At 39.5% G+C, this 24,970-nt stretch overlaps 1 protein-coding gene and 1 non-coding gene across 11 annotated transcripts in view; both read right to left on the bottom strand.

Annotated features, from left to right (window-relative positions):
- The window catches only part of LOC103697274 (membrane-bound O-acyltransferase gup1), a 55,544-nt gene that overhangs the window by 5,234 nt on the left and 25,340 nt on the right, over window positions 1-24,970 (bottom strand). For 9 of the 10 annotated variants that reach the window (XR_005514927.1, XR_005514925.1, XR_005514921.1 and 6 more), the window contains exons 12-15: window positions 2,790-2,852; window positions 2,414-2,523; window positions 2,226-2,318; window positions 2,012-2,093 (exon numbers count right to left, since the gene is read on the bottom strand). Coding sequence is in view for 1 of the 10 variants with exons in the window: in XM_039133809.1 (XP_038989737.1) it covers window positions 2,012-2,093; window positions 2,226-2,318; window positions 2,414-2,523; window positions 2,790-2,852 (348 nt within the window). In the remaining 9 variants the exon portion in view is untranslated. The remainder of the gene's footprint in view (window positions 1-2,011; window positions 2,094-2,225; window positions 2,319-2,413; window positions 2,524-2,789; window positions 2,853-24,970) is intronic. The other variant, XR_005514926.1, reaches the window with a different exon arrangement.
- Window positions 8,570-8,678, bottom strand: LOC120113205. Its single transcript, XR_005515007.1, has one exon. It is a non-coding gene; the product is annotated as a small nucleolar RNA R71 (small nucleolar RNA).

The following is a 24,970-nucleotide window of genomic DNA, read 5'->3' as shown; positions in this document are numbered from 1 at the left end:
TCAATTGCTATAATCATTTATCATAACCAATAATTTCTATGCAAACTAGCACGTATTACCATCAAGGTTAGCCGTCTCAGTACCGAACCTCATACTAGTGCCATCCTAGCATTGTATCGATATGGTACAATACAGAATCTTTTCAGCGTACCGAGTATCAGTACGCCTCCCATATCGAGTACCGAAACCAAATCGGTATGGTACGGTACTCTCCATACCGCGTATCATGCCACCCAGTTCAGGCGGATACGGCAAACCTTGGCTACCATAATTCTATTTGAATAATTGTCCTAATAAATTAACTTCTATCATTACAATTCTCATCTAAAATTAAATCTTACATCGCAAGCAATAGCTCCCCAACTTACAAGACAAAATACCGTAGAACATCCAAAAATCAAGGTGACATGTGAGGCAAGGACATGATTTTTATTGTAAAATATCGGCCAGGATTTTCATGTGTGCTAATATTATACACTGACAAACATTCACACACACGCACACATATATATACATACAAGGTGTCGTCATGGTATCGGGCTCCGTGTCGGTGCCACACTATCAATGTATTGGTATAGTATGGTATGAAACCGGCTCAGCATATTGAGTGTCAGTACACCGCCGTACATATATCGATACCAAACTGGTATGGTACGGTATACCCTATACGGTCCAGTTCGGTATGGTACAACAAACCTTGCATCCTTTTTCTAGCTTTGTCAGTCCTCATTCACCATACTCCTATTTTAGCACCAATCTAATGTTATTCTAGCATCCAAGTAACATTAGGTCTTTTCCTTCTTTTCCCACAACCTTTAACATAAATTAAGGCACCTCGCTTTTTTTGAGTAAACCCAGGATTTGAACCCTAGACCTCCTCCAAGGGCAAGCCCTTAGGGGAGAGGTGCTAACCAACTAAGCTAGCAATTGCTGGCAAGTAATTCTCCTTATTGAAGCCCTCGCAGAACTTTGTTATAGTGCCCATATAGTCACAATCGATTTTCCATCACTTTTATGCAATTCCTTATTAACATTCTAATTACTTATTGAAGTCCTTAATTTATGCAATTCCTACAATTACTTGAATACACTAATTTCTAGTTTTATCACACATCCATCTTAACATTTTCACTTCTACCTAACTTGACTTATTTTTATGAACTATCTTTATTGCCCAAATGTCTGAGCCATGCAACATTACAAGCCTTAGATGCCAGCATTGGGAGCAAGTGCATGAGTAGGTACAAGTGGGGGTATAGGAATGTGGATATTTTAAAAACACTTGAAGTAAAGAAGCACTTAAGCAATAGGTCCCAGTTCAAGTTTTCGGAGAGTTTCTGAAGTGGATACATTACCTTAGGTGAAGGTTTCCTATCACTAAGATTTAAGCCTTAGAAATGAACAAAACTATGTACATTAGAAGTTGTCATCTTGCTCCATCCAGCAAGGTCGACGGTACCATCCCGAATCGTCTGATTCGAAGCGTATCGAGCCATATCGGAGGCCGACCGGGATAGTTCCGACCTCCGAATCAAGAAACTGGCGAGGCAGGAGGAGAGGGAGAAGGAAAGAGAGGAAAAGAGAGAGAGATGGGGAGGGATGGAGAGGGAGACTCTTGCAAAGACTAGAAGAGTCTAGAAGACATACTCCTTGGTCGTGTAGGTAGATCACCTTACAGTTTTAAATGATCATTGTCCATTAAAATAGTGACATGCCCGTTGTCTTGGGATCTCAAAGTTGAGTTACAACAAGACAACTAACATGGATGGATTGCATTCATCCTTGTCACCCTGTAAGCTTAAAGGTACTATATATAAGCACAATAGTGCACATGGGAATGAACACACAGATTATCAGAATTAGAGAAATGTCCATGAGATATTTATCTTTTAATTCTAGAGAAGTAAATGTGCTCAATTGTGGAAAAAATCTATTGATATGACTAATATGATATCCTACCGAACAAGGGACTTGTGAGATTCATCAACGTAGACAATGCAAGAGATCATACCTGAAAGGCATTAACTGATGATTTGACTAATATTTCCGGAATAAAAAATAAACATGTTAGCCATGCCCATGAAAGAAGTTTCCTGTTACAGAGCAACAAAACCATCAAACAAACTATCATATGATTTTGAAGGATAACTTTCTTATAGACTCATACTTCAGTAAAATGTTAATAATAGGGGAGACTAAAAACATATGTTTAGGGAAAGAAATACCATTCAAGATCATGCCATATTGCCACAAATGTGAAAATGACCCACACATTAAGTAGCTTTCTCTGAGAACCACCAAGTGGAATGTACATGTACCTATAATGATAATTTACTATTAGTAATCCCTGATTTTTGAAAATAATCAAAACACAAATTAGTATATTTAACTAAAAAGAAACGCTGAATACAACCTGACAAGCCATTTGTTGAACGAGGCATGCCAGTTTTTCCAGAAGCCCTCTAAATTATAACAGTTGTTGATACACTTAGGCATATTCTCAGGAGTCTCAATACCTCCTATCTGCAAATCAATACTTATTCAATCAGCTTCAGAATCAGCAAAATCAAGTGTACTCATGTCAAATAGAATACAGGAAATTGGAAAAAAAAGAGTAAATCAGAGCAGACGGCTAAGAATGACGTCACACAACATTATTCAATAGTTGCTGACAACACAAAATGTTAATAGCATAAAAAAAACCTCAATCGTCTATAGTATGAGTTAGGAGGGACAGAAGAGCTTAAAAAGTATATCAAGAAAGTGGTATTCAGGTTCAGTAAGATTACCAGCGACCAGAACCTAAAATAGCGCCAAATAAGAAAGAACTTTAACCACATAAAATTAAGGACCTGTCACAAGATAATGTTATAAGTAATCAATTGTCATAGATATATGCTAGTTAAAATAAAATGCAGCAGATATACCAAAACTCACCTATGGATGCATAAAAATAATCTAAATGCAATATTTAATGGAAATGGATAAACTCTATCAGTATCATCAATTGCATAACCTGCACCCAAATCCATCCTCACACGCTCACACCATTGGTAACTAAAAACTAAATTGCACAATTGCTTGTTATTAGAAGGCTAAATTTAGAGAGCTCCCAAGGGATTCTACTATTGAGCTGAAGGAGAAGACAGTTATGCAATGAAGCATGTTTTATGATAATAATAGTAAAAGACATCTTTCTTTCGCAATTGATATTAAATATGAACATGTTACATGAAGAAAAACATGCATAAGTTTGCAGGACATTTGATCTTTGTATCCATAATTATTATGTTCTACAACATGCAATATTCCATTAAGCATTTCTTTGATAGGTAAAAATTATAACCAACAAGAAAAATTAAGAATTAAATAGAGTAGAATTACTATTAATCTAAAATCTAGTGGAAGTAATGCTTATCAGCCTCAGTTCAGTTGGCTGGCATCCTTCTCCACTTAGGAGAGGAATGTTTGAAGCCAGGTGGCATCATCCCCTCTGTATTTCTTTAAAAGAAAATATAGCACAGAATATGATTTTATTTTCTATCTGCTATTGCATGAGACCTAAAATAATTTAAAGAAGTATTGCTTTTTATCTTATTTGATAACAATAATAGACTTGAAAAGCTTAATGACAGTTGAAGAATGAATTAAGTTGGTTCACCAAAGAGAAAAAGCCAGTGCAGAATGTGACAGAAGGAGAGAACAAGAGTTATACAACTTAACACATAACTATTAACTGTTCATATTTGTGAAAATAAAACAGTTAAAAATATAACTCATTCATTAAAAAATCTGAATAAATATATGTAACAATTGTCAAATGATGCTTTTATCTAGACTGGACTATGTTGTCATGCAGGAGCATAGAATGCACAGCTTGCATGTAGTTACAAGATAAGAACAGGAACAGGACAATTCTAAATTCAGAGCACGGAAGCATTAAACACATAAAACAATTTGAAGCAGCATAACACATAAAACAGTTGATATATATTGGTATTAAGATAATCCTGGTACATAGAATACCGCATAACTGAAGCACTTTTTACAAAAACCAAAATCATGATATATCAAGTACGTAATAACCAAAGTGAGCCACAAAATCAACTTAGAATACCACACCAAAAAAATAACAATATGTCAAAAATGTTTATTTTAAAAAAAATTGTTAAAAAGTAGAAAATAGAATAAAATTGTTATTTTTTTACCAGATTATTTTCTCAATATCCAATTATTTGAAATGACAAAACTAACTCTTGCAGGATTACAGGTGTATAAGAACCAAGCTCAAGCAAGCCAAACCATGCTGAAGCATTGTTCAAATTGTACTCAAGCCAAGAATGAGCCGGAATGTAATTTGAATACTGCTCAAACTGTTCCAAAAAAATAATTCAGTCACTCGATTTATGAGAGCCTGACACAAGGGTTTAAATACTAGAAATGGGCCAGTATCAATTTTAGAATAGAATAGTACAGTAACAATAAAATCGGTAAGATCCAATTTAAGACAAAACCGATGTCCCGCACATGTACTTGTGCATGTTCTTGTCAAAGCAGAATGATATTAGTTGAGCCGTATTGAATTGATAGTATATGATTCCTAACTTGAGGTTTCATAAGGCTTAGGCACAGGGTCGGCGGAACTGGTACCGCGCACCATACCGGTTGCCTGGCGAGACAAATCGGTACAGGCCTGCGTTGTGCCGTGCTAGGCCCGTACCGACACAGTAGAAGAAGCCGGAGAGAGAGAGAACAAGAGAGGAAAAGAAAGAGAGAAGGAGGAGGCTAGCGGAGGGCCGAAGGGCTGGAGAGCCGCCACGTGGAGGCGAAGGGTCGGAGAGCAGCCTCGCAGAGGAGGTAGAGGCCGAAGAGTTGTCGGAAAGTCGTGGAAGAAGGGCTTCCTTTGGTCCCCTGTTTCGCTCAACATAGGGGCCGAAAGGGCCCCTTTTATGTTTGAAGATTTAAAAAAAAAATAAGTGAAGTCGGCAATATGTTTGCCGACTTTCACTTAAAATCTTCAAAAATAAAAGGGGTCCCTCCGACCCCTATTTCAAACGAAACAGGAGGCCGAAGCAAGCCCCTCTTCCGCAGCTCCCTCCTCCGTGTGGCAACTCCCCAGCCTCCGCCAGCTGGCCGTGGAGGCCGGCCTCAACCTTCCTGATGAGAGCACAAAAGTGCGATTTACACATCACTTAAATTAGTATTACTGCTAATAAATAATGATAAAAGTGTTGCATTAATATTATATTTTTTTGAGGGGTGCAGGTTATCATAAACTAGAGATAAAATGTACATTTGGTACAATTGGGTTCAGAAAGATGCATGGCCCCAAGACGTACGCACCCAATCTCACTATGGCGTGGTCGAACCTATCATTTATCAAGCCCACAACCACAAATAGCAGTCAAGCCTAATCACACTGGAGCAACACTTGGCGACTATCCAGAGGGAACGAGCAATGAAACATCTAAGGAAAGATCATCCTAGAACTACACATCATCAACCTATGGCCTAGAGAATGATCAGCAGATGCTTGGCACGGTGGAGAGCATGCCATATTTCAGCCATCCAGACATCCCGTTCGTTCGCTCATCCCAGCTTCGCAATTCAACCCTCCGCGAGTCCGAGTTTCATCCCCTGCATCCGTGAGCCAGCGTCTTTGGCGATTCTCCCAGATTCCACCTCACCAACGATCAACGCCCGCATCCAAGCTTCCGGATTCCCAGCATCCGCACGACGTCCACGTCCGCGATCACCTCCCAAGCATCCGCCCAAGCCCGTGAAACCTCCCAGCCGTCCGTGATCAGCTCCCTTCCGGGCGTCCTCCAGATCGCGCTCCTCCACAGCGATCAGCGCCTCCCAGCCGTTCATAAGCCTCAACCCGCATCTCGGCGACCTCCTAGCAGTCCGCGATCAGCCCCGAGCCCGTGATCCCAGCTCCCGTATCAAGTCCCGAGCATCCCAGCCATTCCGCCTCCTCCATCGCGTCCGTTCTCAGCGCCGGATCCGGCCGAGATCAGCTCCTCCAACGCCTCAGCCTCACGCGCCCAAGACCCAGCCGTTTGCCTCTAAAGCATTGATTCCAGCGCATTCCGAAGATCCATGGAGGGAGAGAGTTGATTATAAAAGGTAGTCGGCTGAGAGGGAGGGGGGTTCTCATGGGGAAAACAGAGGAGCCTCTGCGATTGAAGGGAGGAGTTGGGCGGCGGCAGGGGAAAGAAAAGAGAAGAAGGAAACAGGGTATGCCCTGTTTCCGAAAAGAAAAAAAAGAAAAAAATAGGGAAGAGGTGATGTTTGTAATGAGAGCCTAATTCCTTTGGCAAAGGGTGATGGATGAACCCTTGGCATGTTGCTTTCATCAAGTATACTCTAAACTTGTATTCTAATTGTTTAATATCCATTGGTATGATTTTGATTCTTGCTTACTCATCTATAAGATAGATCTTTTATGGTTTATATATATATTGATGCATGGATTGTTTTGATGCTTGATTTATCGTAGACGTAATCGGCACGATAAATACTTGGATGTTGAATTCATGTTCTAAGATTGTATACTCCATGATTAGAACTATTTTATCATATTAATCCTTAATCAAGAATCGCCGAGTTTATTTATTGAAAGTAATATTGTTAAGGAGGATTCCGGATCCCTAGCCATCTCTATATTCTTGAACGTTGTTTAATCACATATTATTCTCTGCTTTTAATTTCTAAAGATCAACTAAAAATTACATCTGAAATTACGCTAATAATCCATATTTCGTTCCCTGAGGAATCGACCTCGGACTCCCGAGTTATATTACTTGTGCGATTCTCCTGCACTTGGGAGAACAGTTTTATTTTTGCATCAAGTTTTTGGCGCCGTTGCCGGGGAACGGCTGAGTTATTAGTATAATTTTAGATTTAATTTTTACCTTAGTAGTTAGGATTTTTCTTTTGAAAAAAAAAATTGCATCTTTACTACTATTTTTAATTCCCTGCACAGTTTGCATCAAACTCTGATATCATAGAAATTAGCCGTCTGATTTGACTCAAATTTGGTCAGCTAGTGCAAGACACATTATTAGATAATCTGAACGGTCTGATTGACATTCTGACATTTTTAAGACCATCAGATTAATACGAAACCTTGCTGATTTCTGTTTTAAATTTTCTGTGTTTAAATTTTTAGAATCAGAATTTTATTGTTATCATATCTCATTAACCCTTGTTGCTAATTGAAAATTTAAGAAAAAAAAACTTTAAGAAAAGATCAAGGGTGATTATTCAAAAAAATAAAAAAAAGAGGGAAAACCTAAAATTTTAAATTTTAAATTTCAAATTTCAGAATTCAAATTTCAAATTTCAGACTTCAACTCATAAAATTTAAAAATAAATAAATAAATAAATAATTTGCTTGATCACCTATTCAATGAAATTTAATGTCATGTCATAAAACATTAAAAAAAAAATCTCCTGATTGTTGCATATAGTATAAGGCATCAGCATAAAATATTCTAAGGGCTGAACCCATTTAAAAAGATAAGGTCGGGATTTCATCACTCGTCCTTAGCCCAAAAATCACCCCAGTGCATAAATATCCTAAGCTTAACTAAAATCAACTAGACGTTGGCCCCTAAGGACATTCAAGCTCAATAGGACGAAGACCACCGAAAGTTGCACCAATTTCGCTCTGTGGCTTAGTTGATGTCTAGGCAAGCTTTGTCCCTATAAGGGAGACAGTTCATCTGTTCGAGGCAAGTGGGTTTTAAGTGGGACCTTTGCGAACGCATCGTGACCCCTCCACTTACCTGGGAGCTTACCTGGTCAACTCGGTTCATTAGACCGGATTGGAGGCTTAGGTGCCCTCTTCAAACCAGTTAGGAGCTGTCTAGAAATTTAAGAAAAACATTAGAAATTGAGGTGTAATGTTTTGTTGCATGTTTGATTGTGAATAGGATTTTTGTTTTAGGATGTCGTTTTAGGGTATCTTTAGTTGGTACTTATATTTATTTATTTTTTTTTAAAAAAAAAAGAAAGAAAAAAAAAGAGAGGGAAATATTTTGCATGTTAAAGTGGAATAGGGACGACACCGGTCGATTAAGTCGTACAACTTTAGATCATCCCTTAGGACATACCTCTGAAATTCCTTCACAATATCTCACACCTTGTGAGATGGCTGATCTAAATGAAGATGCGGGGAGTCACCACAATCGAGAACGAGAACCCCATGTTATGACTCTAAGACAATACCTACAACCGGCTAGGACTAGTCAACCATCATGCATAATTTTTCCTGATAATGTAGGACATTTTGACATCAAACCCGGGGTAATTCAATTACTGCCCAAGTTTCACGGGTTAGAATCCGAGAGTCCGTATCTTCATTTAAAAGATTTTGAAGAATTGAGTATTACATTTAGAGTGCCAAACGTCACCGAGGATGTCCTCAAATTGACATTGTTCCCTTTCTCTCTAAAGGATAAGGCCAAAACATGGCTAAACTCTTTGCGACCTAGATCAATAAGAAATTGGCAAGATATGCAGAGAGAATTTTTAAAGAAGTTCTTCCCCATACAAAGGACCAACTTTTTGAAGAGACATATCAGCAATTTCCAACAAAAAGATAATGAAACATTTTATGAATGTTGGGAAAGATTTAAAGACCTTCTTCTCTCATGCCCTCATCACGGGTTCGAAACTTGGAGAACCATTAGCTTCTTTTATGAAGGTTTATCTCCACAGTTGAAACAGTTTGTAGAGACCATGTGCAATGGTAGATTTTTAGAAAAACACCCTGATGAGGCATGGGAGTATTTGGATTCCCTTGCTGAGACTGCCCAACTTTGGGATAACGGGGATAGAAACAACAAGTCTTTGCCTAAGCCTACTAGCTCTGTACAGGGAGGCCTTTACAACCTCAGAACTGAGGATGATCTTCATGCTAAAATGGCAGCCCTCACTAGGAAGGTAGAAGAAATTGAGCTTAGGAAGGTTGAGCCTGTCAAAACTATAGAGCTTAGAAACGAGTGTTGTGGCATCTGCGATATGTCGGGTCATACCACTACAGATTGCCCCACCATACCGGCATTCAAAGAAGTCTTGCACGATCAAGCAAATGCTATGAACTCCTACCAAAAGCCTTATAACGATCCATACTCAAATACCTATAACCCTGGTTGGAAGAATCATCCAAACTTTAGGTGGAGAAACGATCATCCTCAACAGTCACACCATTCAGCTCCTCCACCTGCACATCCTACTTTTGCATCACCACCCTCTCAAAAGCCAAATATCGAGGATACCTTGCAATCCATACAAACTTTTCTACAAGGTCAAGCTAATATCAATGCTCAAAATACTCGAAATTTTGAAGACATAAGGAACCAATTGTCAATGTTGACTACCGTCCTAAGTACCCAAGAGAAGGGTAAGCTTCCAGCTCAACCCCAACCTAACCCACAAGTGCACGGTAGTAATAATACGGCTCCTTCTAGTTCGCATACAGAGCATGCAAAGAGCATCATGACTTTGCGTAATGGGAAAGTCATTGATCAACCCGTCCCATTGAGACCGCAGGTCACTTCTGATTCTGATGCTCCCAAAGTTGATGAAAGGGACAAAGAAGAAGTTGAGGTCCCAACTTCTACTAAGAAAGTTGAATGTCCTTTTCCTCCACCTTTTCCACAACGGTTAAAGCCGTTGCAAAAGCTCGAACCTAATTCTGAAATTCTTGAGCTTTTTAAACAAGTAAAGATCAACATACCTCTTCTTGATGCAATCAAACAAGTACCCTCATATGCCAAATTTTTGAAGGACTTGTGTACTGTCAAACGCCGATTAAATGTTAAAAAGAAGGCATTTTTAACTGAAAATGTGAGTGCTATATTGCAGCACAACATTCTCCCTAAATATAAAGATCCAGGTTGCCCAACCATTTCATGCATCATAGGCGACTTTAGGATAGAGCGAGCATTGTTAGATTTAGGGGCAAGTGTGAATTTGTTGCCATATTCTGTATATGAGCAACTTGGTTTAGGTGAGTTGAAGCCAACCTCCGTCACTTTGCAATTAGCTGACAGGTCAGTTAAAATTCCAAGGGGGATTATCGAGGATGTATTAGTCCAAGTAGACAAGTTCTACTTTCCTGTCGATTTTATCGTATTGGACACACATCCGGCTTCGAACTCACAGTCTCAGATTCCGGTCATTTTAGGACGTCCATTCCTTGCGACTTCTAATGCATTAATTAATTGTAGGAATGGCGTCATGAAGCTTTCTTTTGGTAACATGACCTTAGAACTGAACATTTTTAATGTGTGCAAACAACCTAATGATCCCGAAGAGAGTAAGGAGGTTGATTGGGTTGAAACTATCGCGGAGGAATATTTGTTAGCTGAAGCATTTAACGATCCATCCGGCGATAGTTTAATTGATTGGTGTTCTAATGGCACCAATAAAGATGATTTGTTGGTCAAACCGAGTATGAATTTTTCGAACGCCATGATGATCAATGGGTGGAGACCAAAAGTAGAAAAATTTGAACAGTTGCCACCTCGAGAAACGAAAATAATACCATCCCATGAGCAAGCACCCAAGCTCGAATTGAAACCCTTACCAAAGGAACTTAAGTATGCATTTCTTGGACCCGAGGATACTTTTCCTGTAATTATCTCGTCTGAACTTGATCATATCCAAGAAAGAAAATTACTTGGTGCTCTAAAAAATCATAAGGGAGCCTTAGGGTGGTCTATTGCCGACTTGAAGGGAATTAGCCCCTTAATTTGCACGCACCGAATATATTTGGAGGACAATGCCAAAACCACAAGGCAAATGCAACGAAGGTTAAATCCTACGATGAGAGATGTGGTTAAGGCAGAAGTCCTCAAGTTGCTTGATGTGGGTATTATTTACCCAATTTCCGATAGCAAGTGGGTAAGCCCTACTCAAGTTGTTCCTAAGAAGTCGGGTTTGACGGTAGTAGAAAATGAACAAGGTGAACTAGTTCCAACTCGTGTCCCGACGAGTTGGCGCATGTGTGTTGACTACCGAAAGCTGAATTTAGTCACACGAAAGGATCACTTTCCTCTACCCTTCCTAGACCAAGTATTGGAGAGGGTTGCAGGGCATGATTTCTATTGTTTTCTTGATGGCTATTCGGGATATTATCAAATTGAAATTTCACCAGAAGATCAAGAGAAGACTACCTTCACTTGTCCTTTTGGCACATTTGCTTTCCGACGAATGCCATTTGGGTTGTGTAATGCACCCGCAACATTTCAAAGATGCATGCTCAGCATTTTTGAAGACATGAACGAAAAATTTTTGGAAGTGTTCATGGATGACTTCTCCATTTTTGGTGACTCATTTGATGATTGCCTGTCACATTTACAAGCAGTCTTAGCTCGATGTATAGAAAAGAATTTGATACTGAATTGGGAGAAATGCCACTTCATGGTGCCAAAGGGAATTGTCCTAGGACACATTGTTTCATCAAAAGGAATGGAAGTAGATAGAGCTAAGACTGATTTAATTGCTAAGCTACCTGCACCCAAGACGGTTAGAGATGTTAGATCATTTTTGGGTCATGCCGGATTCTATAGGAGGTTCATTAAGGACTTTAGTGTCATAGCTCGACCATTATGTAACCTCCTATCCCTTGATACACCGTTCAATTGGACTGAAACCTGTCAGGAGGCATTCGAAAAGTTGAAGTCTATGCTTAGCACTGCACCCATCGTGCGACCACCCGATTGGTCATTACCTTTTGAGATTATGTGCGACGCTAGCGACTATGCAATAGGAGCTGTCCTAGGACAACGCAAGGATAATAAGCCATATGTCATTTACTATGCAAGCAAAACCTTAAACGATGCTCAAATGAATTACACCACCACCGAGAAGGAATTGCTTGCAGTAGTATTTGCCTTAGATAAATTTCGCTCTTATATCCTTGGTGCTCCTATTGTTATCTTCACAGACCATGCAGCGTTAAAATATTTGTTGGATAAGAAAGAGGCCAAACCACGTTTAATACGATGGATACTTCTACTCCAAGAATTTGACATCACTATTAAAGATAAAAAGGGAGTAGAGAATGTGGTTGCTGACCATTTATCACGGCTAGTTTTTCATGATTCAATGCCACAATTTTCCATCAAGGACTCATTCCCTGAAGAGCAGTTGTTTGCACTTTCTAGTATGCCATGGTATGCAGATATTGTAAATTTTCTTGTTACAAACCGGATGCCAGAGCATTGGGGGTCGACAGATAGAAAAATTTTCTTGCGCGAAGTAAAAAATTATTACTATGACGATCCCTATTTATTTAAATATTGCAACGATCAAATCCTTAGACGATGCATACCGGATCATGATATACAAAGCGTACTTTCTTTCTGCCATACTGATGCTTGCGGTGGACACTTTGCCTCTAAGAAAACTGTTGCAAAGGTCTTGCAATGTGGTTTCTATTGGCCTACTATGTTCAAAGATGCCCACGAGTTCTGCAGGACATGTGATCCATGTCAACGTATTGGAAGCCTAACTCGTAGGCAAATGATGCCTCTTCAACCCATTACTATTATCGAAATTTTCGATTGTTGGGGCATCGATTTTATGGGCCCATTCCCAGCATCTTTTGGATATGAGTACATTTTAGTCGGTGTCGAATATGTGTCCAAATGGGTAGAAGCTGTTGCTTGTAAGACCAATGATCACAAACCTGTCCTAAAGTTTTTAAAAGAAAATATTTTTTCACGATTTGGGATGCCTAAAATCATAATTAGTGACGGTGGAAAACACTTTTGTAATAAGCCTTTCGAAACCTTATTGAAAAAATATGGTGTCACCCATAGAATTGCTACCCCATATCATCCGCAAACTAGTGGCCAGGTAGAGTTAGCCAATCGAGAGATCAAGCGTATTTTAGAGAAAACGGTGAACCCATCACGAAAAGATTGGTCCTTAAAACTATCAGATGCATTATGGGCCTATCGTACTGCATACAAAACCATTCTTGGCATGTCTCCCTACCGGCTAGTCTACGGTAAAGCGTGTCATTTGCCCGTAGAAATAGAACATAAATCGTATTGGGCAATTAGAAAATTGAATTTTGATTTACAAGATGCCGGTCTAGCTAGAAAATTGCAATTAAACGAGCTTAATGAGATTCGCAGAGATGCTTATGACAACGCTAAAATTTGCAAAGAACGAATAAAGATCTTACATGATAAATCAATTTTGAAAAAATCTTTTGAACCTTTGCAAAAAGTTCTTTTATAAGATCCCCGCTTACATCTGTTTCCTGGTAAGTTACGATCAAGATGGACAGGTCCCTACATCATAAAAACTGTTTTTCCACATGGGGCGGTAGAGATTGAGAATCCACGGGATGGTAGAATTTTTAAGGTAAATGGACACAGGTTAAAACCTTTTCTTGAGAATTTTTCAGATGAAGAGGATTCCTTTTCCTTGGGGGAGCCTTCTTATGACTGAACATGAAGGCAAAGGTATGTGTATATTAGTCAGAATTATTTTTCTAGTTTTGTAAGTCTTATTTTCTGGATATCAGCAGCTCAAGGTATTCCTCTTCTTTCCAATATTATTTTCTCTACTGTCTCTCGTATATAGTTTTCTTGTATCTATTACATTGAGGACAATGCAATGTTTAAGTTGGGGGGAGGGAAGTATTTTGATTAAAAAAAAAAAAAAAATTGCATTCTTTTCTAAGCAAATGCACATGTATTTTCATATTGAGTTTGTGCAACTATTACGGCAAGGAACACATGCATATTATGACTGATCAGAGACCTATTATTAGATCCCCGCACATGTACTTAATGATTATAGGAAGGCCTCAGGAGTTCATATTTGTTTAATGCATTTTTATTAAGCCGTATCTGTAAAAGAAGTACGAGTATCCTTGTCCGTACTATAAGGTTCATGATTTGGTTTTCACATAAAGATAGAGGTTGAATACCCTGGCTAGATCACCTAAGTGCCTTATGTTCCGACCTTGGTTGACCTATAGTCACGATGCAGTCACGTTATATGGTTCAGTTTACCTTCTCTATTTTGAAAAAAAAAAAATTTAAAATAAATAAATAAATGAGGAGATGACAAGTCTAACCTCGTGGTGTAGTTTGGTTCGAGTAATTAAGCCCGAAGGGTGTTTTCACCTAATGCCTTGAGCCAACTGGATCAAGAGTCATTGGCCGAAAACTCGCTACATGGACCTTGCTAGAGCCTAAGGGGGTTGGACTATTGTAATCACCATATGTCTGAAAAAAGAAAAAAAAAAAAAAAAACATGAATAGGGTTGGTCGGGCTGAACCCAGTGACATGTGGTAATGGCTGGTTTGACTCCATTGTATTGGACCTTTGTGTACTTTGGATATTTAGTTGGGATTGATAGCTCTTTCTTTACATACGAACCATTCTTGACAATTTTAGACAACATGAGATATTCCGAAAATTTGATGGATCAGGCCCTAATAAACTGTAGTAAACACTTGTGAACTTGAGTAGTACACCTAAAATTCAAGCGGTACCATGTTGTGGTGGAGATATTAGTGCTCTAAGAAAGTCATCTGTTTATGCATACTACACTTCAGTATTACCCTTGCTTTGATAGTTGCCATGCTTGAAAAAAAATATATATCACGTGTGCATTGACTTAAATTTCATTATATATCATTTCATGAATGATGTTTGTGGGTAACATCACTGCAAACCCTCACGAGACAACACTCGTCCACTAGGGTAACCTAGAGGTTTAACGGCTTGTTGCACGTGCTAAGTGCAATCGTGATACCCTACGAAAGTGGGTACATATCTTAGTTTTATGTCTTTAACTTTAATAAAAAGTCAAATGATTGACCAACACTTTTTGTACTCTCATATTATTATTTGCTCGTTAATTGCTAGAGACTAGCAATAAGCTAGTTGGGGGGTGTGATGAGAGCACAAAAGTGCGATTTACACATCACTTAAATTAGTATTACTGCTAATAAATAATGATAAAAGTGTTGCATTAATATTATATTTTTTTGAGGGGTGCAGGTTATCATAAACTAGAGATAAAATGTACATTTGGTACAATTGGGTTCAGAAAGATGCATGGCCCCAAGACGTACGCACCCAATCTCACTATGGCGTGGTCGAACCTATCATTTATCAAGCCCACAACCACAAATAGCAGTCAAGCCTAATCACACTGGAGCAACACTTGGCGACTATCCAGAGGGAACGAGCAATGAAACATCTAAGGAAAGATCATCCTAGAACTACACATCATCAACCTATGGCCTAGAGAATGATCAGCAGATGCTTGGCACGGTGGAGAGCATGCCATATTTCAGCCATCCAGACATCCCGTTCGTTCGCTCATCCCAGCTTCGCAATTCAACCCTCCGCGAGTCCGAGTTTCATCCCCTGCATCCGTGAGCCAGCGTCTTTGGCGATTCTCCCAGATTCCACCTCACCAACGATCAACGCCCGCATCCAAGCTTCCGGATTCCCAGCATCCGCACGACGTCCACGTCCGCGATCACCTCCCAAGCATCCGCCCAAGCCCGTGAAACCTCCCAGCCGTCCGTGATCAGCTCCCTTCCGGGCGTCCTCCAGATCGCGCTCCTCCACAGCGATCAGCGCCTCCCAGCCGTTCATAAGCCTCAACCCGCATCTCGGCGACCTCCTAGCAGTCCGCGATCAGCCCCGAGCCCGTGATCCCAGCTCCCGTATCAAGTCCCGAGCATCCCAGCCATTCCGCCTCCTCCATCGCGTCCGTTCTCAGCGCCGGATCCGGCCGAGATCAGCTCCTCCAACGCCTCAGCCTCACGCGCCCAAGACCCAGCCGTTTGCCTCTAAAGCATTGATTCCAGCGCATTCCGAAGATCCATGGAGGGAGAGAGTTGATTATAAAAGGTAGTCGGCTGAGAGGGAGGGGGGTTCTCATGGGGAAAACAGAGGAGCCTCTGCGATTGAAGGGAGGAGTTGGGCGGCGGCAGGGGAAAGAAAAGAGAAGAAGGAAACAGGGTATGCCCTGTTTCCGAAAAGAAAAAAAAGAAAAAAATAGGGAAGAGGTGATGTTTGTAATGAGAGCCTAATTCCTTTGGCAAAGGGTGATGGATGAACCCTTGGCATGTTGCTTTCATCAAGTATACTCTAAACTTGTATTCTAATTGTTTAATATCCATTGGTATGATTTTGATTCTTGCTTACTCATCTATAAGATAGATCTTTTATGGTTTATATATATATTGATGCATGGATTGTTTTGATGCTTGATTTATCGTAGACGTAATCGGCACGATAAATACTTGGATGTTGAATTCATGTTCTAAGATTGTATACTCCATGATTAGAACTATTTTATCATATTAATCCTTAATCAAGAATCGCCGAGTTTATTTATTGAAAGTAATATTGTTAAGGAGGATTCCGGATCCCTAGCCATCTCTATATTCTTGAACGTTGTTTAATCACATATATTCTCTGCTTTTAATTTCTAAAGATCAACTAAAAATTACATCTGAAATTACGCTAATAATCCATATTTCGTTCCCTGAGGAATCGACCTCGGACTCCCGAGTTATATTACTTGTGCGATTCTCCTGCACTTGGGAGAACAGTTTTATTTTTGCATCAAGTTTTTGGCGCCGTTGCCGGGGACGTGCCGAAGACGCGTCCGCCAAAAAGACCATTTTGCCCCTGCGTAAAACCCCTATATATACCCCCTATTTCATCTCTTTTGATACACGAAAAATTTCAGAAAAATAGTAGAAAAATTCTGGAAAAATTCCCTCTTAGCCACTTCCAAATTTTATTTTACATTTTTTATTCAGTTTATTTAGTTCTTTTCATTCCGTTCTTTGCTGGATCTGCAAGTCCGATCGGGTTCGCTTTGACTTCTTCCGAGACGTGCCGAAGAAGAGGTTGTAGGGTCGTCGTATCTCCGAGAAGGATTGCCGGGTGACCCGTACGTGGGGGCAAAATGGTCTTTTTGGCGGACGCGTCCGCGCCTTCCGCGGACGCGTCCGCGCTCTTCACGCGAACGTGGGCAACGTGCGCCTGTCCGCTGGCATGTTCCCATTTAAACCAAAAACGCCCGTTGGGCGTTTCCAATTCAAACGGGCATGCCCGTTTTATTTCTCAAACGCGCACGCGGCCCGACACCGGCCGCGTGCGCATTTAATTCCTTCTTTGAAAATCCCCGGTTGTTTCCGAAACCAAACGCGTAACGCCCGCTGGGCGTTACCTTTTTGTTTTCCCTCTTAAACGCGCACGCGGCCAAATTTCGGGCCGCGTGCGCATTTAAATTTTTCCTAACAATCCCCCACAAAAATTTAAATAATTTTAAAATCAAAATAAATTGCTGGATATCTTATATTATGTAATAGGTGTAGGTACCTTTCGATTTGAACCTTCACTTAGTGACAATTGATTACATCTGTGGAGCCAAGGTGGTCTTAACCTTGAACCTCGGTCCATGGCTCAGATTAAATCAACAGCACACATAATATAGCCCGATCTGGGTTCTAAGCGGGTTGCGCTATTATGGCCATGCGCAGGTATCTATCATGTGCTTTTTAGGGAATCGCCCATTTCCCATAATCGCGGCCTCACGATTGCACATATAGGTGAGTCCTAATAAGGAAGCTAGCAAGGAAGCTCCTGCCTCTTGGGTCTCGGACTCATTAAGAGTTATACAAACGAACTCATCCTACCGCTTGCTTTTATGAGCACTAGCGCCATAGGGATGAGGAAAACATGAAATAGTGCTCCTCTTAGTCACACTCTGGTTTGTTTCTACCCATTGAACCTTTTAAGGTTGGGTTCCCACCGTGGTGATCTATCTTTATGGGCTAAGCCCCATCCCCCTCGACGACTCTAGAACCACTGTTCTAGATAAACCTTTTGTAAGCTGATCAGCCAAATTATTTTCTGATTTTACAAAATTCAAGGCAATAACATTATTTTTCAATTTATATCTCAATGATTTATGACGTACTTTTAAGTGCCTGTTCATTTTTACATTGGCATTTTCTTGGTTGCACTTATCTATTGCAGATTTACAGTCACAATGTAAGGAGACAGGTGGTAAAGGTGACTCATCTACAGGAAGGTCTATAAGTAGATCTCTGAGCCACTCAGCCTCAGTGCTAGTAGTGTCTAAAGCTATCAGTTCAGACTCCATGGTACTCCTAGATATTAAGGTTTGTTTGGTGGATTTCCAAGACACGGCAGCACCTCCTAGGAGAAAGACGTATCCTGTGGTGGATTTAACATCTAAGGTATCGCTGATCCAGTTGGCATCACTATAGCCTTCTAGAACAGCAGGAAACCCACTAAAGTGCAAACTATAGGACTTGGTACCCTTAAGATACCTAAGAATTCTCTCTAATGCTGTCCAATGATCTCTATTTGGATTAACAGTATATCTACTAAGTCTATTTACAGCATATGCTATGTCTGGCCTAGTGTAGTTTGTTAGGAATCCTAGCGAGCCTATGATTTGAGCATATAGGCTTTGAAGGACAGGAGTTCCTAAGTTCTTCTTAAGATGAGTAGAGGGATCAAATGGAGTAGAGACAGGCTGACAATCCGAATAATTAAATTTATTGAGTATCTTGTCAACATAATGACTTTGGGATAACTCAATTCCATTTGCACTTCTAATTATTTTGGTATTTAAAATTAAGTCAGCTTGTCCCAAGTCTTTCATATCAAACTTATGACTTAAAAATTGTTTTACTTCATCAATTATCTGAAGATCTGTCCCAAAGATCAGTATATCATCTACATAAAGGCACAAGATCACAAATTTGTGTCCAACTCTCTTATGATATACACATTCGTCTGTGCTATTGATTTCAAATCCAAATGTCATTATGGTTTCATCAAATTTCAAGTGCCATTGCTTGGGTGCTTGTTTAAGACCATAAAGAGATCTGACTAGTCTGCAAACTTTATTTTCTTGGCCTGGGATTTTAAATCCCTCTGGTTGGTCCATATAAATTTCTTCATTTAAGTCTCCATTTAGAAAAGCTGTCTTAACATCCATCTGATGAATCACTAATCTATGAATGGAGGCTAATGCTATAAGGACCCTAATAGTAGTTATCCTAGCTACAGGTGCATAAACATCAAAGAAATCTACCCCAGGTCTCTGAGTAAAGCCCTTGGCAACTAATCTAGCCTTAAATTTATCTACAGAGCCATCAGGCCTAAGTTTCTTCTTAAAGATCCATTTGCATCCTATTGTTTTACAACCAGGAGGAAGATCAGTCAATTCCCAAGTATGGTTTTGGATAATTGATTGCATCTCATTGTCCACAGCTTCTCTCCAAAAAGGTGAATCCAAAGATTTCATTGCGTCCTCAAAGGTAGTTGGAGAGTCTTCTATTAGGAAGGTATAAAAATCATCTCCAAATGTTTTCTCTACCCTGGATCTTTTACTCCTCCTAGGTTCTGCTTCTACTTCTATTGTTCTTGTCCTTATTCTACTAGAGCTACTAGCTATACCGCTATCTACTCTAGTCTTAAGTGGAAAGGTGTCTTCAAAATATGTTGCATCTCTGGCTTCTATGATAGTGTTGTTACTAATATCATTTATTTCTGAACTTATTACCAGAAATCTATTGGCATTACTATTGGCTGCATAACCTATGAATATGGCATCCACTGTTTTAGGGCCTATTTTCTTTCTCTTAAAATCAGGTATTTTTACTTTTGCCAAGCACCCCCACACTTTTAAATAGCTAAGATTAGGTTTTATATGTTGACAAACTTCATATGGGGTTAGATCATTATTTTTAGAGGGAATCCTATTAAGGATATAACAGGCTGAAACAAGAGCTTCCCCCCACAAATTTTCTGGCACTCTTGAGCTTATAAGCATAGAGTTCACCATATCCATTAAAGTCCTATTCTTCCTTTCTGCTACTCCATTTGATTGGGGAGAATAGGGTGCAGTCACTTCATGAATGATTCCATGATCTTCACAGAATTGAGTTATGTCATTTGATGTATATTCACCTCCCCGATCTGATCTAAGAATTTTAATTTTCTTTTCCTGTTGGTTCTCAGCTTCAATCTTAAAAATTTTAAATTTGCTGAGCACCTCATCCTTGGTTTTAATTAGGTAGATGTAACAGAACTTCGATAGATCATCTATAAATGTTACAAAGTATCTGTTACCTCCCCTAGAAGTTCTACCAGAGTCACAAACATCACTATGAATCAACTCTAATAGATCAGAATCCCTATTAACAGATTTAAAAGGCTTCCTAGGGAGTTTGGCTTCTACACAAGTTTGACATTTCTCATGGTTCTTGAGATCACTTTTTGGTATTAGATTTAGGTTCATAAGTTGCTTAATTGAATTATAATTTACATGACCTAATCTACCATGCCAAATAGAAGGAGGCTCTATATTCATAATCAAAGGATTTTCATTTATTGAAGGAGCTATTACATTCAATTTGAACAATCCTTCACTAAGGAATCCTTTTCCAATAAACATAACACCATGAGAAATTACAACCTTATTGGACTCAAAAACAAGACGAAAGCCTTGCTGGACAAGCAAAGAACCACTAATGAGGTTTCTCCTAATAACTGGAACATGTTGGACGCCGTGCAGTGACAGGACTTTTCCAGAGGTAAGCTTTAAGTCCACACGTCCTACTCCTAACACACGTGCCTCCGAGCTGTTTGCCATGATCACAGCTCCTCCACTTGAGATCTGGTAAGAAGAAAACCAGGAACGATCCGAACAAATATGAATACCAGCTCCGGTATCAATCCACCAATCTAGTGCTTGTAAAGTCATGTTAACTTCAGGAGTGAAGGAAACAGACCTGAAAGCTGTCTCAGAGGAGCCAGCGCCGGAAGTCACCATGTTGACTTGAGCACTGGATGTGTGTGGACCCTTCTTCTTAGATTGAAGAGGTGCAGTCTTCTTATAGAAGCACTGTGGAGACAAATGGTTGGTCCGACCACACACATAACAGAAACGAGCACCACCTTCCTCTTTCTTCTTCTTCTGCTCCTGGGATTGAATAGGCTTCCCATTGTAGTGGTGGTTAGGGTTTCTAGGGTTGTAGGGTTTCTTCTTGAAATTCTTACGGAAGGGTCGGTTCTGATTTTTCTTAGGAGGAGCTTCTACATTATATGCATTATTTTTAGATCCAGTAGAGGTATTATTTCTGAGCCTATGCTGCTCTTCAATCCTAATGGAGTTTAAGACTTGGGTTAGGGTGAGAATTCCTTGGGTATGGCTCAGGGTCTTAGCAAAATCAGACCAGGAAGTAGGTAGTTTATCTATCAAACAGGCTACCTGGAATGATTCATCCAAATTGGTTCCATTAGCCCTAAGCTGGTGGATCAGGGTTTCAAATTCATGAATTTGGTCATTCATAGGCTTTGAGTCCACCATCCTAAACTTATTGAAATCGGAGGCCTTGAACCTCTTTACCCCAGCATCATCAAGACCATATTTGCTATCTAGGGTGTCCCAGAGTTCTTTGGCACTCTTGGCTGTGTAATAGATATCATACAGCCTCTCAGAAAGAGCACCTAGAATTCTATGGATACAATGATAATCTATCTCATCAGGTGTCCTAGAGGGTGTGCTAGTGGAGGCAGAATGTTCAGTGTTGGAAGAGGTAGTTGGGTTGGACCCGTTATCAACTTCGATCGTACTTTCACCTATGGCTGAGATTAACCCTAATGTGGTGAGCCAGAACCGCATTTGGTTCTGCCACCTCCTAAAGTTATGGCCATCAAATTTTTCAGGTTTGGCACTAAGATGGTCACTAGTGTTTGAGGCCATAGGATCAGGGTTACAGAATAGTGACAGAAACCTGATTGAAATCAAAAAAATCTATGTCAAAAGATTGCAGTAATATTTATATTGAACTTTGGATGTCTAATTGATATATCCAAAAAACTAATAGCCAGATCAGCTCCAGATCGGTGGTGGAGCACTAGGCTCACTTAAGTACCAGCCTTTCTTAGGCACGTATGCCTTTTTGACAAGCTTTTCTTAGACACTATTAGTTAGTGGATATAATCACTAGAAATCACACAAATTCAATATTTAAAATAACCTAAATGCAAATTTAAATTAGATATTGTGGATTAACTAATTTCAAAATTTTTCGTTTGAATTTTCCGAATTAGCAATGATTGATTACTAATTTAGTAGTAGCAAATCAATTATTTTAATTGAGATCTAAAATATCAATTTAATGAATTATATGTTAGATTTGAATTATTGCCTTATTGAAATAATTGATTACTAATTTTATGGCAAATCAATTATTGTAATTAAGATCTAAAATGTCAATTCAGCGAATTAAAATATTTATTCCTTTATTAGAATAATTTATTGAGATCTAATAAGTCAATTCAATAGATTAACTATTATGTATCAACCAATTTTCGAATTTCCCGTTTGAATGGGATCTGAAAATTACTCCTTGAGAAGTCCAAATGGAGGTATAATAAACCTCTTGGAGGTTAACCAAATTATTAACTCTTTAGAATAATTTATTATTGATGATGTGCTAGCAAAAACAATTATTGCAATTAAAATCTAATATGCCACAATTGTAATAAAGAATTTAATTAATTATATATTACTAACAAAAATAAGTACTTCTTTGGATTGTTAGCAATATATCTCCTAACTAAATAAATAAATCTATAAATTCAATTAATAAAAAAAAAATCTTAAAGGAAATAATATACATGCATATCATTCGGCATTCAAATAATTCTATTTTAATACAAAATAAATCTATTCTAGCACAAAGTAAATCTATGCATTTAATAAGTTTATATCATAGAATTTCAAATCCTACCAATCTACTAATATTAAATTAAAAATAAAGGTAGAAGAAAGTATTTTGATTAAAAAAAAAAAAAAATTTGCATTCTTTTCTAAGCAAATGCACATGTATTTTCATATTGAGTTTGTGCAACTATTACGGCAAGGAACACATGCATATTATGACTGATCAGAGACCTATTATTAGATCCCCGCACATGTACTTAATGATTATAGGAAGGCCTCAGGAGTTCATATTTGTTTAATGCATTTTTATTAAGCCGTATCTGTAAAAGAAGTACGAGTATCCTTGTCCGTACTATAAGGTTCATGATTTGGTTTTCACATAAAGATAGAGGTTGAATACCCTGGCTAGATCACCTAAGTGCCTTATGTTCCGACCTTGGTTGACCTATAGTCACGATGCAGTCACGTTATATGGTTCAGTTTACCTTCTCTATTTTGAAAAAAAAAAATTTAACATAAATAAATAAATGAGGAGATGACAAGTCTAACCTCGTGGTGTAGTTTGGTTCGAGTAATTAAGCCCGAGGGGTGTTTTCACCTAATGCCTTGAGCCAACTGGATCAAGAGTCATTGGCCGAAAACTCGCTACATGGACCTTGCTAGAGCCTAAGGGGGTTGGACTATTGTAATCACCATATGTCTGAAAAAAGAAAAAAAAAAAAAAATGAATAGGGTTGGTCGGGCTGAACCCAGTGACATGTGGTAATGGCTGGTTTGACTCCATTGTATTGGACCTTTGTGTACTTTGGATATTTAGTTGGGATTGATAGCTCTTTCTTTACATACGAACCATTCTTGACAATTTTAGACAACATGAGATATTCCGAAAATTTGATGGATCAGGCCCTAATAAACTGTAGTAAACACTTGTGAACTTGAGTAGTACACCTAAAATTCAAGCGGTACCATGTTGTGGTGGAGGTATTAGTGCTCTAAGAAAGTCATCTGTTTATGCATACTACACTTCAGTATTACCCTTGCTTTGATAGTTGCCATGCTTGAAAAAATATATATATCACGTGTGCATTGACTTAAATTTCATTATATATCATTTTATGAATGATGTTTGTGGGTAACATCACTGCAAACCCTCACGAGACAACACTCGTCCACTAGGGTAACCTAGAGGTTTAACGGCTTGTTGCACGTGCTAAGTGCAATCGTGATACCCTACGAAAGTGGGTACATATCTTAGTTTTATGTCTTTAACTTTAATAAAAAGTCAAATGATTGACCAACACTTTTTGTACTCTCATATTATTATTTGCTCGTTAATTGCTAGAGACTAGCAATAAGCTAGTTGGGGGGTGTGATGAGAGCACAAAAGTGCGATTTACACATCACTTAAATTAGTATTACTGCTAATAAATAATGATAAAAGTGTTGCATTAATATTATATTTTTTTGAGGGGTGCAGGTTATCATAAACTAGAGATAAAATGTACATTTGGTACAATTGGGTTCAGAAAGATGCATGGCCCCAAGACGTACGCACCCAATCTCACTATGGCGTGGTCGAACCTATCATTTATCAAGCCCACAACCACAAATAGCAGTCAAGCCTAATCACACTGGAGCAACACTTGGCGACTATCCAGAGGGAACGAGCAATGAAACATCTAAGGAAAGATCATCCTAGAACTACACATCATCAACCTATGGCCTAGAGAATGATCAGCAGATGCTTGGCACGGTGGAGAGCATGCCATATTTCAGCCATCCAGACATCCCGTTCGTTCGCTCATCCCAGCTTCGCAATTCAACCCTCCGCGAGTCCGAGTTTCATCCCCTGCATCCGTGAGCCAGCGTCTTTGGCGATTCTCCCAGATTCCACCTCACCAACGATCAACGCCCGCATCCAAGCTTCCGGATTCCCAGCATCCGCACGACGTCCACGTCCGCGATCACCTCCCAAGCATCCGCCCAAGCCCGTGAAACCTCCCAGCCGTCCGTGATCAGCTCCCTTCCGGGCGTCCTCCAGATCGCGCTCCTCCACAGCGATCAGCGCCTCCCAGCCGTTCATAAGCCTCAACCCGCATCTCGGCGACCTCCTAGCAGTCCGCGATCAGCCCCGAGCCCGTGATCCCAGCTCCCGTATCAAGTCCCGAGCATCCCAGCCATTCC

Source organism: Phoenix dactylifera, chromosome 14 (genome assembly GCF_009389715.1).
Source record: "Phoenix dactylifera cultivar Barhee BC4 chromosome 14, palm_55x_up_171113_PBpolish2nd_filt_p, whole genome shotgun sequence".
Taxonomy (NCBI): Eukaryota; Viridiplantae; Streptophyta; class Magnoliopsida; order Arecales; family Arecaceae; genus Phoenix; species Phoenix dactylifera.
The sequence above is the reverse complement of the archived record's forward strand: the minus strand, read 5'-3'. Positions and strand labels throughout refer to the sequence as shown.